The 14996-nt window shown below is 46.8% G+C and overlaps 1 protein-coding gene across 1 annotated transcript in view; it reads left to right on the top strand.

The window, feature by feature from the left end:
* The window catches only part of LOC135544556 (lipoxygenase homology domain-containing protein 1-like), a 32365-nt gene that overhangs the window by 10323 nt on the left and 7046 nt on the right, over positions 1–14996 (top strand). The window contains exons 17-33 of the mRNA XM_064972272.1: positions 1711–1878; positions 1956–2097; positions 2242–2393; positions 3398–3531; positions 7830–7978; positions 8150–8254; positions 8442–8570; positions 8694–8858; positions 8951–9132; positions 10540–10656; positions 10923–11085; positions 11186–11340; positions 12821–13033; positions 13189–13306; positions 13399–13607; positions 13824–14009; positions 14195–14322. Coding sequence (XP_064828344.1) covers positions 1711–1878; positions 1956–2097; positions 2242–2393; positions 3398–3531; positions 7830–7978; positions 8150–8254; positions 8442–8570; positions 8694–8858; positions 8951–9132; positions 10540–10656; positions 10923–11085; positions 11186–11340; positions 12821–13033; positions 13189–13306; positions 13399–13607; positions 13824–14009; positions 14195–14322 — 2615 coding nt within the window. The remainder of the gene's footprint in view (positions 1–1710; positions 1879–1955; positions 2098–2241; positions 2394–3397; positions 3532–7829; positions 7979–8149; positions 8255–8441; positions 8571–8693; positions 8859–8950; positions 9133–10539; positions 10657–10922; positions 11086–11185; positions 11341–12820; positions 13034–13188; positions 13307–13398; positions 13608–13823; positions 14010–14194; positions 14323–14996) is intronic.

The following is a 14996-nucleotide window of genomic DNA, read 5'->3' as shown; positions in this document are numbered from 1 at the left end:
GCAGGGCTGGCACAATCCTTCCTGGCTGGATGCTCACCCGAGCTCGGCAGATGCGGGGAGCTGGGATGTAGCGCACCGGGCTAAGAACGCGTACTGGATACACAGTGCGCTCCACCGCATAACACGGTGCCTGACCAGTACGACGCTCCCTCCGGTAAGCACGGGGAGTTGGCTCAGGTCTCCAACCTTGCTCAGCCAATCTCCCCGTGTGCCCCCACCAAAAAAAATGTTTTGGAGTGGCCTCCCGGTCTTTAGTGCCAGCCTTGTCCCCGTGTAATCCTTGGCCCTTTTACTAACTGCCTCCGCCTTCCTTGCTGCTTTGACCTGTTCCCATGGTGGGCAATCTTTTCCGGCCAGGATCTCCTCCCATGTGTAGGATCATTTGCCATCCAGGTTGTCCTCCCATGTCCAGTCCTCCTTACCACGTTGCTTGGTCCTTTGGTGGTGGGTAGTTCTGTAACGCTCGTCTGAAGAAGAGGGAGTGGACCAAAGCGCATGTTCATGATGTTTATTAAAATCTGGACACAATAACAAAGAGCAAAAACAACCAGTTCTGTCAGGTGCAGCAACACAAAACACAAAACTAGTCGTCTCACAGTACGGACATTGCATTTATTGCCCTGGCCACATCTGCAATCCCCATGCCTCCTTGCAGCATGCCTAAGGCACGTTCACGCAGATGAGCAGGGAACCTGGGCATCTTTCTTTTGGTATTTTTCAGATTCAGTAGAAAGGCCTCTTTGGTGTCCTAAGTTTTCATGGCTGTGACCCTAATTGCCTACCGTCTGTTAGTGTCTTAACGACCGTTCCACAGGTGCATGTTCATTAATTGTTTATGGTTCATTGATCAAGCATGGGAAACAGTGTTTACAATGAAGATCTGTAAAGTTATTTGGATTTTTATGAATTATCTTTGAAAGACAGGGTCCTGAAAAGGGAATGTTTATGTACATAATTGTACCCCAGTTCATACTTCAGATACCTTACAGTTCCTTTTTCAGGACCCTGTCTTTCAAAGATAATTCATAAAAATCCAAATAACTTCACAGATCTTCATTGTAAAGGGTCTAAACACTGTTTCCCATGCTTGATTAATGAACCATAAACAATTAATGAACATGCACAAATCACTCTGAGAGCCACCACCTGACCACTGACGCAATGTTGTCGTTCATGCTCATTTTTCAAAATAAACACCTGAAACTATGTCTAGAGACTGTAGACACATTAGGGAAGCCATAGAAAAAGGAATCTGGTTGATATCCCTTTCAATGGTCAATAGGGATGCATAGGAACGCAGAGGTTTCAAAATAAGAGTCACTTCCTGATTGGATTTTTCTCAGGCTTTCGCCTGCAATATCAGTTCTGTTATACTCACAGACAATATTTTTACAGTTTTGGAAACTTTAGAGTGTTTTCTATCCTAAGCTGTCAGTTATATGCATATTCTAGCATCTGGTCCTGAGAAATAGCCCGTTTACTTTGGGAACGTTATTTTTCAAAAAATGAAATAGTGCCCCCTAGCCTTAAGAACAACTCTTAACCTTTTTTTCTGAGAGTGTGCGGGATAAGCAAACCTGCAGTTACATGGAAAGTTTTTTTTGCTATAATGGTCTAGCCATATTGGTGGAGGGTGGATACCGAGAAGTTACATTCTGAGAGGCCACAGTGTAACAAAGTCTGGCTTCTGTCCTGACAACTGTACTGTAGATAGAAGCCAGCAACGTAGGAAAGATCTTCAAGGTGCGTATCGGCCATGATGAGGCGGGGATCGGCTCCGGCTGGTTCCTAGAGAAGGTATACGTCAAACACCTAATCATGGGCATGGTGACCAAGGCGAAGAAAAAGGATGACAAGAAGAAGAAGAAGAAAAAGAAGGTAAATGAAATATTTTTTCAGTTTCCTGTACTTTTGTAATATCAGACTTTCTCAATAACGCTCTATTCTATTCTCAGGAGGCGGAGGAGGAGACAGAGGAAGTGATGCAGGAGATAGTGCAGACATATGTGTTCCCCTGCTCCCGCTGGCTGAGCCGGGGGGAGGAGGACGGGGAGTTGGTGGTGGAACTGCTTCCTGAGGATATAGACCAGCTGGAAGGTACTGGAGAGAGGAGAGGAGAGAAGAGGATACATTTTTGTTGTTGTTTTGCAGCAAGTAGACAAATAATACAGTCACAAACAAACACATTAACTCATGGATCAAACTAAGTCTGACTTACCTATCCTATGTATTGTCTGACAGAGAACACCTATGAAGTTTGCGTCTTCACCGGGGACATGCTGGGGGCTGGGACTGACGCCAATGTCTACATCAATATTTATGGGGAGAACGGGGACACAGGGGAGCGCCTCCTCAGGAAGTCAGGCAACCTCAATAAATTTGAGTCAGGGCAGGTGAGAGAGGAGTCACACTACATGGGGAGAAAATGAACACTTACAGGAAACCACTTGGTCTTACAGGAAAACAATGGGTCTTACAGGAAAACAATGTGTCCATTGAAGTTAAGCTGCGCTTTACTTAGCAAACACTGGTCTACAAAGTATATACTGTAGCTGGTATGGGGAGACCGGACTTTGGCCTAGTTCTGCATGATTCCAGGTATTCTTGTAGCTTGGGTACCTGACTTTGTGTGCATTCTGCAATGCTACAATGTCGCTTTAATAAACTGTCACCCAGGCAAGTGCTCTTGTGTGTGGAATGCCCACCATGCCCTCATTAGCTTTACATATCCCTTGGGAAATCAATAATCAGACCCTCACTAGACACAAAATACATATTCAGCAATATGAGCTTCCATGCAGACTGTTGCTCTGAGTGTTTCTCTAGGATTACATTAGGTCCATTAGGCCATCTGTGACTAAGAGGAGCTGGAAGTAGTCGCCAAAGTCACTGAACCTGTCACCCTGTCTGTCGCTACATTGACAAACCTGATAGCGTGCATCCTCTTATTCAAAGTAGCGTAGGTATATGTTTACTAATCACTAAATGTGAACCAGTGAATTATTGAGCTTAAGTTTTGGCTCTTTGGAGCAAGGAGAAGTACACGTCCACAAACAATGTGTTTTATTTATTGCATCAGCCTAGAGAGGGACCTCTTGTCATGAATCAGTGACACACTTGTATAAGACCTTTATTTACCAAATGAGTAGATAGTGTGCTATGTGGGAAATATGAGACCGTTTTGAGACTCTTTCTATGGAAGATGACAGACTTTTATTCAAGACTGCTGTTTTGGCACCTCTAATCATCTGGTGTATACATGTTACAAATCCCTTCTTACTAAAACAGTACAAGGACAGCTGAAGAACCCTTTATGGTTCTAGGTAGCAAAGAAAATCAGTTGCAAGAGTAAAGAATCCCCAAAAGTCTCTCTGTCAATGTTGCTGTTGTCATACAGGAGGATGTGTTCACCATAACAGCCATTGAGCTGGGCCCCCTGCGGAAGCTACGCATTCGTCAGGACAACGCAGCGTCTTACTCCTCTTGGTACCTGGATCGCGTGGAGATAGTGGACACCAAGGATGACACCACGTAAGTCACTTTTGGGTGCATCCTAATAGTCTGAGGAGAGGAGGCTACTTTAAACTATTGAGATTCACCCAGACAGGAGTCACTTCTTCTCGTTCATTCCATATTGTAGCTCACAAATTATCTTATCACTATCCTAGATATGACAGAATACTCACTCTCATGGTTGAACATAAAGTGTAACTGTGTGCAACAACAAAGTGTGTGACTGAATATGGTTCTCTTCCAAATAATAGTTTGGTGTCTCACTATGGGAATTTGCTCGATAGCTAATTCAATACAGAAGAATCCAATCACACAACGTCTGTCACAGACAGACAGGTCGAGTGGACAATGAGCCCCTCCCTTATAAGTGGCCACGCGCCCGCCCTCTGGTCATTCTCACTCTCTTACTTGCGAAGATCACTACGCTCTCTATGCTCTCCTGAGCGCCACTTGATCCCTGTCTTCCTGCTTAATGTTTTCAGGTGAGCCGTAAAGGTAAACGCTACTGAATGTTGGACGTCAGCTCTAGTCTTTGTGTTGAGTAATGACCCGAAGGAAAGTTTTTGCTTCGAGTAGAATTAGTCTCTGGTTGTAGCTAGTGTCACACAGCTAGCTACTGAAGCTAGCTCACGCCGCAAGTCAAGCTAACCACCATTAGCTCTTCCTACCTGCCCAGATGGCATCGGGGCACCAGAGGAGAGGCGGTCCCCGGCAGGACCCCTGACATACCCTTCCCCGGCCTCGGCTGCTTCGCCCAGTCTCAAAGGGCAAAGTGGGAGGAGGGTGTGGAGTCCCCTTGGGTGTTGTCCACAATGCCCAAGGGGTACCGACACCAATTCCGGTGCCGGCTCCCGTCTTTCAGGGGCCTTCGTGTCACCACGGTGGCCTACCCCCTGAAGAAGAAAACGCTGCGGCTAGAGATCTCCTCACTCCTGGACAAGGGTGCCATCCGCATGATCGAGACATCAGAACGGCTAAGTGGGCTCTACTCCAATTATTTTGCGGTCCCAAAATGAGACGAAGGGTTGCAAGCGATTCTGGACATCCGCAACCTCGATGGGTACTTGAAGGTACTGAGGTTCTACATGCTGTCCCCAGCCCACGTGTTGCAGGCCGTGTCCAGGGACCGGTGGTTTGTGACGCTGCACCTGAGGGTTGCGTACTTCCATGTTCCTGTTCACCCAGCTCATTGGGAGTACCTCCGATTCACTTTCAAAGGGACGGCTTATGAATTCATGGTTCTTCCCTTCGGCCTCTCCTTGGCATCCCATACTTTCACAAAATACATGGACGCTGTCCTGGCACCTCTCACGTTCCGAGGATTTGATGATCCTCAATTACCTGGACGATTGGCTGATTTGTGCTCCGACCTGGACCCAGGTCCTGTCAGACAGAGACATGCTCCTGACCCACATCAACCACTTTCGGCAGGGGCGGGTGGTATCCACCCTGACCTGACAACGCTTGTTGGGCTTTCTCCATCTCCGGCCTCTTCAACGGTGGTTCAACTCCCACCGGCTGCACCCGAATGCGCCACCGTCACTGCCAGCTATGGGTGACCGCAAAGTGCCTCAAGGTATTGTTGAGGTTGTTCTGTCGCTCCTTTCTCTCAGGTGGGGTGGAGATGCAGAGGATGTGCCGCCGGGAACTGGTCAGCACACACGTCTCACAGATTGGCTGGGGGGGTGTGACCAAGGGCAGGTCGGCCAGCGGCTGTTGGCTACCCCCTTGGCGCGGCAGGCACATCATCTGAAGGGAAGACATGTCCTGGTGAGATCGGACAACACCACAGTGGTGGCTTACATCAACCATCAGGGTGGACTTATGGCACGGGAGCTTCTTCTCTGGGCTCAGGGACATCTAGTGTCTCGCACGTACCTGGCATCCTGAATGTCTCAGCAGATATGCTCTTGAGGGAGTGCCCGCCACCTTGGGGCTGGGGCCTACATCCCCAGGTGGTGCAGCACCTGTGGGACAAGATCGGGAGGGCGCAGGAGGACCTGTTTGCCTCCCTGGACAATGCACACTCCATGTTAGAGCCACCAGGGCCTCTGAGCTTGGATGTTCTGGCTCACGATTGGCCAGGGCTGGAGCTTTAGGCATTCCCCCTTTTCCCCTGATCCAGGCTGTGCTGGACAGGACCAGGATGGCTGAGCATCGTCTGCTGCTGGTGGCTCCATAGTTGCCCAGACAACCCTGGTTTAGCCTTCTTCTGTCCTTGTTGTCTGTGACACCTTGGCAACTGCCCCTGAGACCCGACCTGCTGTTTCAGTCCGGGGGAACTCTGTGGCATCCGAGACCGCACGGGGGAGTCTGGGCCTTCCTCCGGCATGCTGTGCCCTGTGCGGGCACTGGCTGCCTATGCGGAGCAGACACGGTCAGTGAGAACAACAGGCCAGCTCTTTGTCTACTATGGTGAGCGAGCCCTGTGGGCTGGGCTATCAAAGCAGAGGCTCTCTCACTGGATCGTGGACACAATTACGACAGCATACTGCTTGGCTGGCAGGCCAGTGCTGGGATCTGTTGTGGCACATTCAACACGAGGTGTGGCTGCGTCCTGGGCTCTACTGAGAGGAGTGCCCCGCACTGACTTCTGTGCTGCGGCCAGCTGGGCTTCCCCTTGCACCTTTGCTAGGTACTTTCGGGTAAATGTGGCACCTCCCTCAGCGGTTGGTTCAGCGGTCCTGGGCATTGCCTCCCCTTCCGGGGACTGTGCCGGGATCCCATTTCCACATTGACGGCCCCTGCGTCTCGGTCCCGCGATGGGTGGCCAGGTCCCTCTACCACCGATTAAGTCTGGTACAGATATAACAATATATCGGAGGCATCCAATATAGTGAAACATAACAAAGGTTACGTATGTAACCACGGTTATGTGAGCTATATGGATCACTCAAATCCTCTACGGTGCTGAGGCGCCTCAAAAATTATGTTGAGAACGTGTGTCGCGGCCATGAGGACTATATATAGGGGCGGACCCCAGCCGTGACACAGGTCTTCACGGGAGTAAATCTGTAAATCCTCACCTTGGATGTATCCCTCCGCTGCGGAATGATACCAATATATTGGAGTGATCCATATAGCTCACATAACCGTGGTTACATACGTAACCTTCATCTCTTCCCATCAAAACAGTCCCTCTTAGCGTCGCTGCCCCCATAGGCACAGGCACTACAATATTGAGCTTGGCCACTTCCCGCCTGTAGACATCGATACGCCTGTTTTTCTTATCTGGCAAAGATGCTCAGCGCAGGGCGTTGGAGAGCCTTGAGCCTAGGGCTTCCTCGTCCCCTTCTTCCTTGTCGGGGAAGAGACGGCTAATGCTGTAGCCATTTTGTCATCTAAAACGAGCTGCTAGGTCGTCAAACAGCAGCTGAAGGTCTGCGGGGAAACCATCCATTCCCTCTGCCCAGAAGTGATGGAATTGGGGTTGTGGGGCCGCCTCCTTGCTGTGAGGGGTCTCGTGGAGGGCCTGCTCTGTGTAGTCTCCATTTGAGGCCGGTTCTCGGCCACTCCCTACAATGCACGCAGGACTCAGGTTCATCCCCAAGCAGTCGATACACGAGGAGTGTGTATCCTTGGCTACTATCATGTCCCCACATGGACACAGGTGTGTGGGTGCTGGGGCAGGAGCCCTGCTCTGTTCACACTGTGAAGCGGTTGTGGGTTCCTTGCCACGAGAAGAACACAAAGGTTGTGTACTCGGGCAAATCATAAGCTAGCTAGCGTACGCCTCGTGGTTAATAGCCTAGCTAGTTAGCACAATGTTAGCCAAAGAAAAGTGTTGTGCAACATAGTCCTTTGGCGAACAAAGAGCCTGTCTTGACCGTCCAGCTGGAAGGCGTGGTCGGTTGTTCTAGTCAAGGCTAAGAGTAAACGTAGGTTGAACTTAACCAGAGAGAAAGCTGAAAATTATACTGTCTGAGCAGATTGGAAGAGCTAGTGGTGGTTAGCTAGCCTTGCGGCGTGCTTTAAACAAGTCTCAGTAGCTAGCCATGTGATGCTAGCTACAACCGAGCAGATTCAAACAGTTAAACAGCAAGACAGGGATCAAGTCGTGCTGAGGAGAGCTTAGAGAGTGTAGTGATCCTCACAAGGAAGAGAGTGAGAATGACCAGAGGGCGGGCGCGTGGCCATTTATAATCAGAGAGGGGCTCCCCTCAATGGCCAATCGACCTCTGTCTGTGAGAGATGTTGTGTGATTGGATTCTTACGTAGGGAATTCGCTATCAAGCGAATTCCCATGAGAGACACCTCACTCTATTATCATAGAACTGGAGTTACGCAAGTAATGTTAAGTAGCTGTCTTGACACAGGTACTACTTCCCATGTAACCGTTGGCTGGCAGTGGATGAGGATGACGGACAGATCGCCAGGGAGCTGGTGCCCGTGGATGAGGCCTTCATGAAGAGGGACGATGATGAGGAGGGGACAGGTGCAGCTACCCTGGGGCTTGAGCAGAAAGGTAAGAGCCTCGACCAGTGTGGGTGTTTTTGCTGTTGACAACTCATCAGTGGTTAACATGAAAGTGGTTTTGATGATTCATATTATTAGTGTCTATAATAACTTTAATAACAGTATTATGAACAGTCAATAACAGATCTCTCTCTTGTTATGTTTGCTTGTTTTCTTACAGCTATGTCTACAACTCTAGCCCTGAAAATAAAGACAGGAGAGAAGAAACATGCTGGAACGGATGCCAATGTTTTTGCTATCATTTATGGAGAAAAAGATGATACAGGTGCTATGAAATACAGTACAAGCTCCATTATAGTGGCATTATAATGTGTGTTATTATTATTTTAATCTTCATCTTTTGGGGGGAAGGGGGGGGGGGTTATAGCTTATTTAAATTCATATTTCAAAATGTAAACATGTTTGTGAACTACTAATATTCCTATCCCTAAACTCATGACTGTCTATTCCAGGGATAATCAACCTGAAGGCATGTAAGACCCATAAGAACAAGTTTGAGCAGGGCATGGTGGATGAATTCACTGTGGAGGCTGTGGACCTGGGAGAGCTGGAAAAGCTACGCATCGGCCATGACAACTCAGGTGAGATCACAGGTTCATCCTTCCACTCATATCCACCAATTAACAAAGTTGAAAAGAATACAAACATCCCCATTCTATGAAACCCCTGACCTCATGACCACTGTGTCTGTGTCTGGTGCCAAGGTGGCTCTCCTGGTTGGTTTCTGGACTGGGTGGAGATCGACGCCCCCTCTCAGGGCCAGAGACTCCGTTTCCCATGTGGCCGTTGGCTAGATAATGGAGAGGATGATGGGGCCATAGTTAGAGATCTGTACCCCAACGAGCTCCAGACTGAACTCTACATGCCATGTAAGTCATGCTTTTTAACATTTAAACAGGTATGGAGTAAGATAGTGATAGTCTGTCATAGTGACATCAAACCATCTCATTTCGCTTTTCAGTTGTCCCCTATGAGATCAAGATATACACAAGTGATGTGTTTGGTGCTGGGACAGATGCAGACGTGTTTATAGTTCTTTACGGCTGGAAGGGCCTCTGCACCCAGCAGAAACACCTGTGTGTCAACAAGCGAGAGAGAAGGCTGTTCTTCGAGAGAGGAGCTGAGGATATGTTTATCGTGGAGGTGTGTATGACTGTTCCTGTCTTAAACCATACAAATGATATACTTTTACATTTGAGAAGATAAGTGTTTACATACAGTATATGCCAAGACTACAGAATGAAATGTAAAAGTGGATGGCATTTAATCTAATGTGCTGTATGATATCCAGTACCAGTCAAAAGTTTGGATACACCTACTCATTCAAGGGTTTTTCTTTATTTTTACTATTTTCTACATTGTAGAATAATAGTGAAGACATCAGAACTATGAAATAACACATATGGAATCATGTAGTAACCAAAAAAGTGTTAAACGAATCAAAATAGATTTTAGATTTTAGATTCTTCAAAGTAGCCACCCTTTTCTGTGATGACAGCTTTGCGCACGCTTGGCATTCTCTCAACCAGCTTCACCTGGAATGCTTTTTCAACAGTCTTGAAGGAGCTGAGCACTTGTTGGTTGCTTTTCCTTCACTCTGCAGTCCACAAGTCATTCCAAACCATCTCAATTGGGTTGAGGTCAGGTGATTGTGAAGGCCAGGTCATCTGATGCAGCACTCCATCACTCTCCTTCTTGGTCAAATAGCCCTTACACAGCCTGGAGGTGTTTTGGGTCATTGTCCTGTTGAAAAACAAATGATAGTCCCATTGATCGCAAACCAGATATGATGGCGTATTACTGCAGAATGCTGTGGTAGCCATGCTGGTTAAGTGTGCCTTCAATTATAAATAAATCACAGACAGTGTCATCAGCAAAGCACCCCTACATCATCACACATCCTTCTCCATGCTTCACGGTGGGAACCATACATGCGGAGATCATCCATTCACCTACTCTGCCTCTCACAAAGACACTACGGTTGGAACCAAAAATCTCACATTTGGACTCATCAGCCCAAAGGACATACAGTGCCTTGCGAAAGTATTAATAAGTAATAATTTTGCACAACCAATTTTTCAGTTTTTGATTTGTTAAAAAAGTTTGAAATCTCCAATAAATTTACATTTACATTTACATTTAAGTCATTTGGCAGACGAACAGTTGATGTTGAGATGTCTGTTATGAACCTGTGAATTATTTAGATGCGAGGCTGGTAACAAATCTGCAGATAAATGTGAGAGCCAGTTCCACTTGATCATGATTGTGTCCCACTTGTTGTTGATTCTTCATAAAAAAATACAGTTTTATATCTTTATGTTTGAAGCCTGAAATGTGTTTGTCGTCAAGGAAAAGGGTGGCTACTTTGATATGAAATATCTTATGATTTGTTCAACACTATTTTGGTCACTACATTATTCCATATGTGTTATTTCATAGTTTTGATGTCTTCACTATTATTCTACAATGTTGAAAATAGTGAAAATAAAGAAAAACCCTTGAATGAGTAGGTGTGCCCAAACTTTTGACTGGTACTATATGTGCCTGTAGTTGGAGGATGTGGGTGATGTCATTGAGAAGGTCCGTATTGGCCACGACAACAGCGGCACCAACCCTGGCTGGCACCTTGACAGAGTGGAGATCAGACGCCTACTCAGGAAGGGAAAGGTACTGAAGAACTGCGTCTCATTCCTTCTCCCCTGTCCTCAATCACTCATGAATGGGCTATGTCTTGTTTAAAAAACGTTGTCCCCTTCACCCTGTTCACTCTCTCTGCTTCTCATCTCTGAGATGACAGAAGAGTGAGGTTTGAGCAATAGCATCACCTACAGTAATCTTTACCCCATTGTGTTAATCTATTCAGTCGAATCAGATAATCAAAGTATAATTCATTAAACTAATCAAAACCCCTTCCAACATGGCTGCTCCCTCAGGGTTCGGAGACGACCATCTTACCATGTGAGCGCTGGTTGGCCAAATCAGAGGACGATGGGGAGACGGTGAGAGAGCTCGTTCCCTCTGATATTATCACAGAGAAACTGCTGAAGGAAGGAAAACTGAAACACACAGAGATGGAGGTGGAGGATGCCCTTGAAAGTAGGTCTCTAGCTTCCTATACATGGTCACATGAGAGATATCCTCCCTCCTGTTCTGTTACATTGAATTGACATTAATGACTGCCTTTAATGTTCTCCAGCTCACACCTATAAGGTGTCTGTGAGAACGGGTGACATGTACGGAGGAGGGACCGACGCCAAAGTGTTTCTCACCATCTACGGAGACCTGGGAGACACGGGGGAACGCAAACTCAGCAAGTCTGAGAGCAACAGCAACAAGTTTGAAAGAGGGGCGGTATGTGTGTTATTATTTGGTAACACTTTACATTAAGTTGCAAAGATACCATATATACTGAACAAAAATATAAACGCAACATGTAAAGTGTTGGACCCATGTTTCATGAGAAATAAAAGGTCCCAGAAGTTTTCCAAATGTACAAAAAGCTTATTTATCTCAAATGTTGTGCACAAATTTGTTTACATCCCTGTTAATGAGCATTTCTCCTTGGCCAAGATAATCCATCCACCTGACAGGTGTGGCATATCTAGGAGCTGATTAAACAGCATGATCATTACACAGGTGCACCTTGTGCTGGGGACAATAAAAGGCCACTCAGAAATGTGCAGTTTTGTCACACAACACGATGCAACAGATGTGTCAAGTTTTGGGGGAGTGTGCAATTGGCATGGTGACTGTAGGAACGTCCACCAGAGCTGTTGCCAGATAATTGAATGTTCATTTCTCTACCATAAGCCACCTCCAATCTCGTTTTAGAGAATTTGGCAGTACGTCCAACTGGCCTCACAACTGCAGACCACGTGTAACCACGTCAGTTAGCCCAGGGCCTCCACATCCGGCTTCTTCACCTGCATTATCGTCTGAGACTAGTCACCTGGACAGCTGATGAAACTGGGGGTTTGCACAACCAAAGAATTTCTGCACAAACTGTCAGAAACCGTCTCAGGGAAGCTCATCTCTGTGCTTGTTGGGCTCACCAGAGGCTTGACCTGACTGCAGTTCAAGCATCATAACCGATTTCAGTGGGCAAATGGTCACCTTTGATGGCCACTGGCATGCTAGAGAAGTATGCTCTTCGCAGATGAATCCCGGTTTCAACTGTACCAAGTAGATGTCAAACAGCATGTACAGAATTCCTGGAAGCTGAAAATGTCCCAGTTCTTCCATGGCCTGCATACTCACCAGACATTTCGCACGTTGAGCATGTTTGGGATGCTCTGGATCGACGTGTACGACAGTGTGTTCCAGTTCCCAACAATATCCAGCAACTTCGCTCAGCCATTCAAGAGGAGGGGGACAACATTCCGAAGCCCACTATCAACAGCCTGATCTACTCTATGCGTAGGAGATGCATAAAGCAAATGATGGTCTCACCAGATACTGACTGGTTTCCTGATCCACGTCCCTACCTTTTTTTGAAGATATCTGTAACCAACAAATGCATATCTTTATTTCCAGACATTTGAAATCCATAGATTAGGGTGTAATTCATGTATTTAAATTGATTGATTTTATTATGTCGACTGTAACTCAGTAAAATCTTAGAAATTGTTGCATGTTCCGTTTATATTTTTGTTCAGTGTAGTTTACCATGTAGTTCCATGGGATACTAACACTGTCTATTAGGGGTAACTAATTAATGTAATGGAGGACTGGTCCCTGATTCCCTCAAGCCTCTCTCAGTCCATCGTAGTCACTAAGAGCAGCGGTTAATTTGACTTCACTGCATGGGGTCCTTTCTTCTTCTCTCTCCCAGGTGGATAAGTTCTCCATCGAGGCGGTGGATCTTGGCCAGGTGTTTAAGATCCGTATTCGCCACGACAACTCCGAATTTATGGGGACAGACTGGTACCTGGACCAGGTAGAGGTGATGGACATGGAAACAGAGGAGGTATATATGTTCCTGTGTGAGCGTTGGCTTTCCAAGAAGAAGGAGGACAAACGCATCGAGAGAACCTTCTACATCAAGGTAACAGTAATAGGGTTTATATTACAGATTTTTTCACAGGCGGAATGAAAGCTCCCCCCAAAGCAATATCCAGAGCTTCTGGCATTGTTCTAGTCTCATCAGAACTGTTGGCATCATTGTGATGTTCTTTAGTGGATTGTTTTGGCACTTCCCAGGATTATGAGGGTGAGAGGAACGTTGATCCAAACAAGAAGAGCACCCAGGCCAAGACAGGGCTGGACAGGAATGCAAACAAGAAGAAGAAGAAAAAGGCGGTCGTAGAGGAAGGTCCAGGTAAGCGAGCACATTGTTTGCAACGTTGCTTCATTAAACTCTGGGAGCATGTAAACACTGTGTGGGTGTTCTCTTTCCTTCCTGCTGGCCAGTCATCCCCTACCACTTCACTGTGTCTACTGCTATGGACCCTGACGCCAGCACCACAGCCAGGGTTTATGTCATCGTTATGGGACCCAATGACATTGAGACGGAGCGTCTGTGGCTGGACCTGCCTGAGGGGAAGAAGAGCTTCGCCGCAGGGTCCATGGAGAACTTCCAGTGTTACGGAACTGACGTGGGAGAGATCAAGAGGGTGGAGGTAAGGATGAGGACGCTACTCACTAGGCTTGTCATGCTAGAATGGAAGCTGTTCATTACCCATGTAGGGTTAGGATTAAACTAAGAATAAGGCTGATATTTGGATATTTGATTTTAATAGGTTACCAGATTTTGTGGTTGCCTCTACCTCTCTCTCTTCCTCGCTTCCTATATTTATCTCTTTCTCTCCCTCTTGCTCTTTCTCTCCCCCCTCCAGCTGGGTCATAATGGGGCAACCCCAGAGAGCTGCTGGTTGGTGGACGAGCTGTCGGTTGCTGTGCCGACCAAAGGCATCAAGTACATCTTCCAGTGTAAGTGCTGGTTAGCCAAGGACAGAGGTGACGGTCTCACCGGCAGACTGTTCAACGTACTAGATGCCAACAGTATCAATATCGTCCGGAAGGTAAGTTTGTTGGGACAAGAACACACTGAATACCACTATGTGACAGAGAGGTGTTTTCAATGTGATTGGATGTTTATATACATACCTGTGCTTGGGATGCTCCTTCGTGGTGAGGGCTTCCTTGAAAGAGATTCTGCTATCTCAATGGGGCTTAAATCCAGGACACATGTATGTTTCCCCTCCAGATCATCTATGTGGCCACGGTCATCACAGGCGACACCCAGGATGCAGGGACGGACACCAACATCTTCCTGTCTGTGTTTGGAGCCAATGGGAGCACAGAGGAGATTCTGCTGCCCAAGAATGAGGACAGGTGACATCACACTGTCATTCAATAGAGTGACTCTAGTGTTGACTGGGTTGACTTGTATTGGGCTGTACCAACATTAGGGGGCCAACATCGGGGGATGTCCATGTGATGATATTATGGGGTACCCTACCCTAGCCTGTTAAACTCTGAACAGTTGCTTTGGGCCATGTACTGGGCTGGCAAGTTTTTTCATTTGCTCACATAAAGGCCATAAATAATACGCTATGGTCATATTCATGGAGTATGCAGTGTGGGTCAAGTCACCAAAAGCGCAAACATTTCGTATGCATGGAAAGGGTACACCCTGGTAGTCATTGTAAAGCAATGCATTTCCTTCTCCATCCACATTTCCTTGTATGCATCCTCCACATGCGCCGTTGATCGAGCTCATCGTTTACAATAGGAAACGTGAATGGGAAAATACGTTTTAAGGTTCCTCACCTGTCTTAATTCAACAACACAAACTTGAAAGCCTAAATTGCTAAGGTCATTTTAAGATGTCAGGCTTGAAAATCCGTTTAGCCATTTTAGCCCAGTGACTCACTACCCAAACTAGACGCAACTGGTTTCAAGTGGCCAAGAGACGTCATGTGATCTCCTACTGCGATCTAGTGGACGAATTTGGAATCAGACAGGGGGTGTATTTACAGCAAAGATGGATAGAGACTTCAACTCTC

This window comes from Oncorhynchus masou, chromosome 1, assembly GCF_036934945.1.
Source record: "Oncorhynchus masou masou isolate Uvic2021 chromosome 1, UVic_Omas_1.1, whole genome shotgun sequence".
Classification (NCBI taxonomy): domain Eukaryota; kingdom Metazoa; phylum Chordata; class Actinopteri; order Salmoniformes; family Salmonidae; genus Oncorhynchus; species Oncorhynchus masou.
Note: the sequence above shows the minus strand (reverse complement) of the source record. Positions and strands in the feature narration are given on the sequence as shown.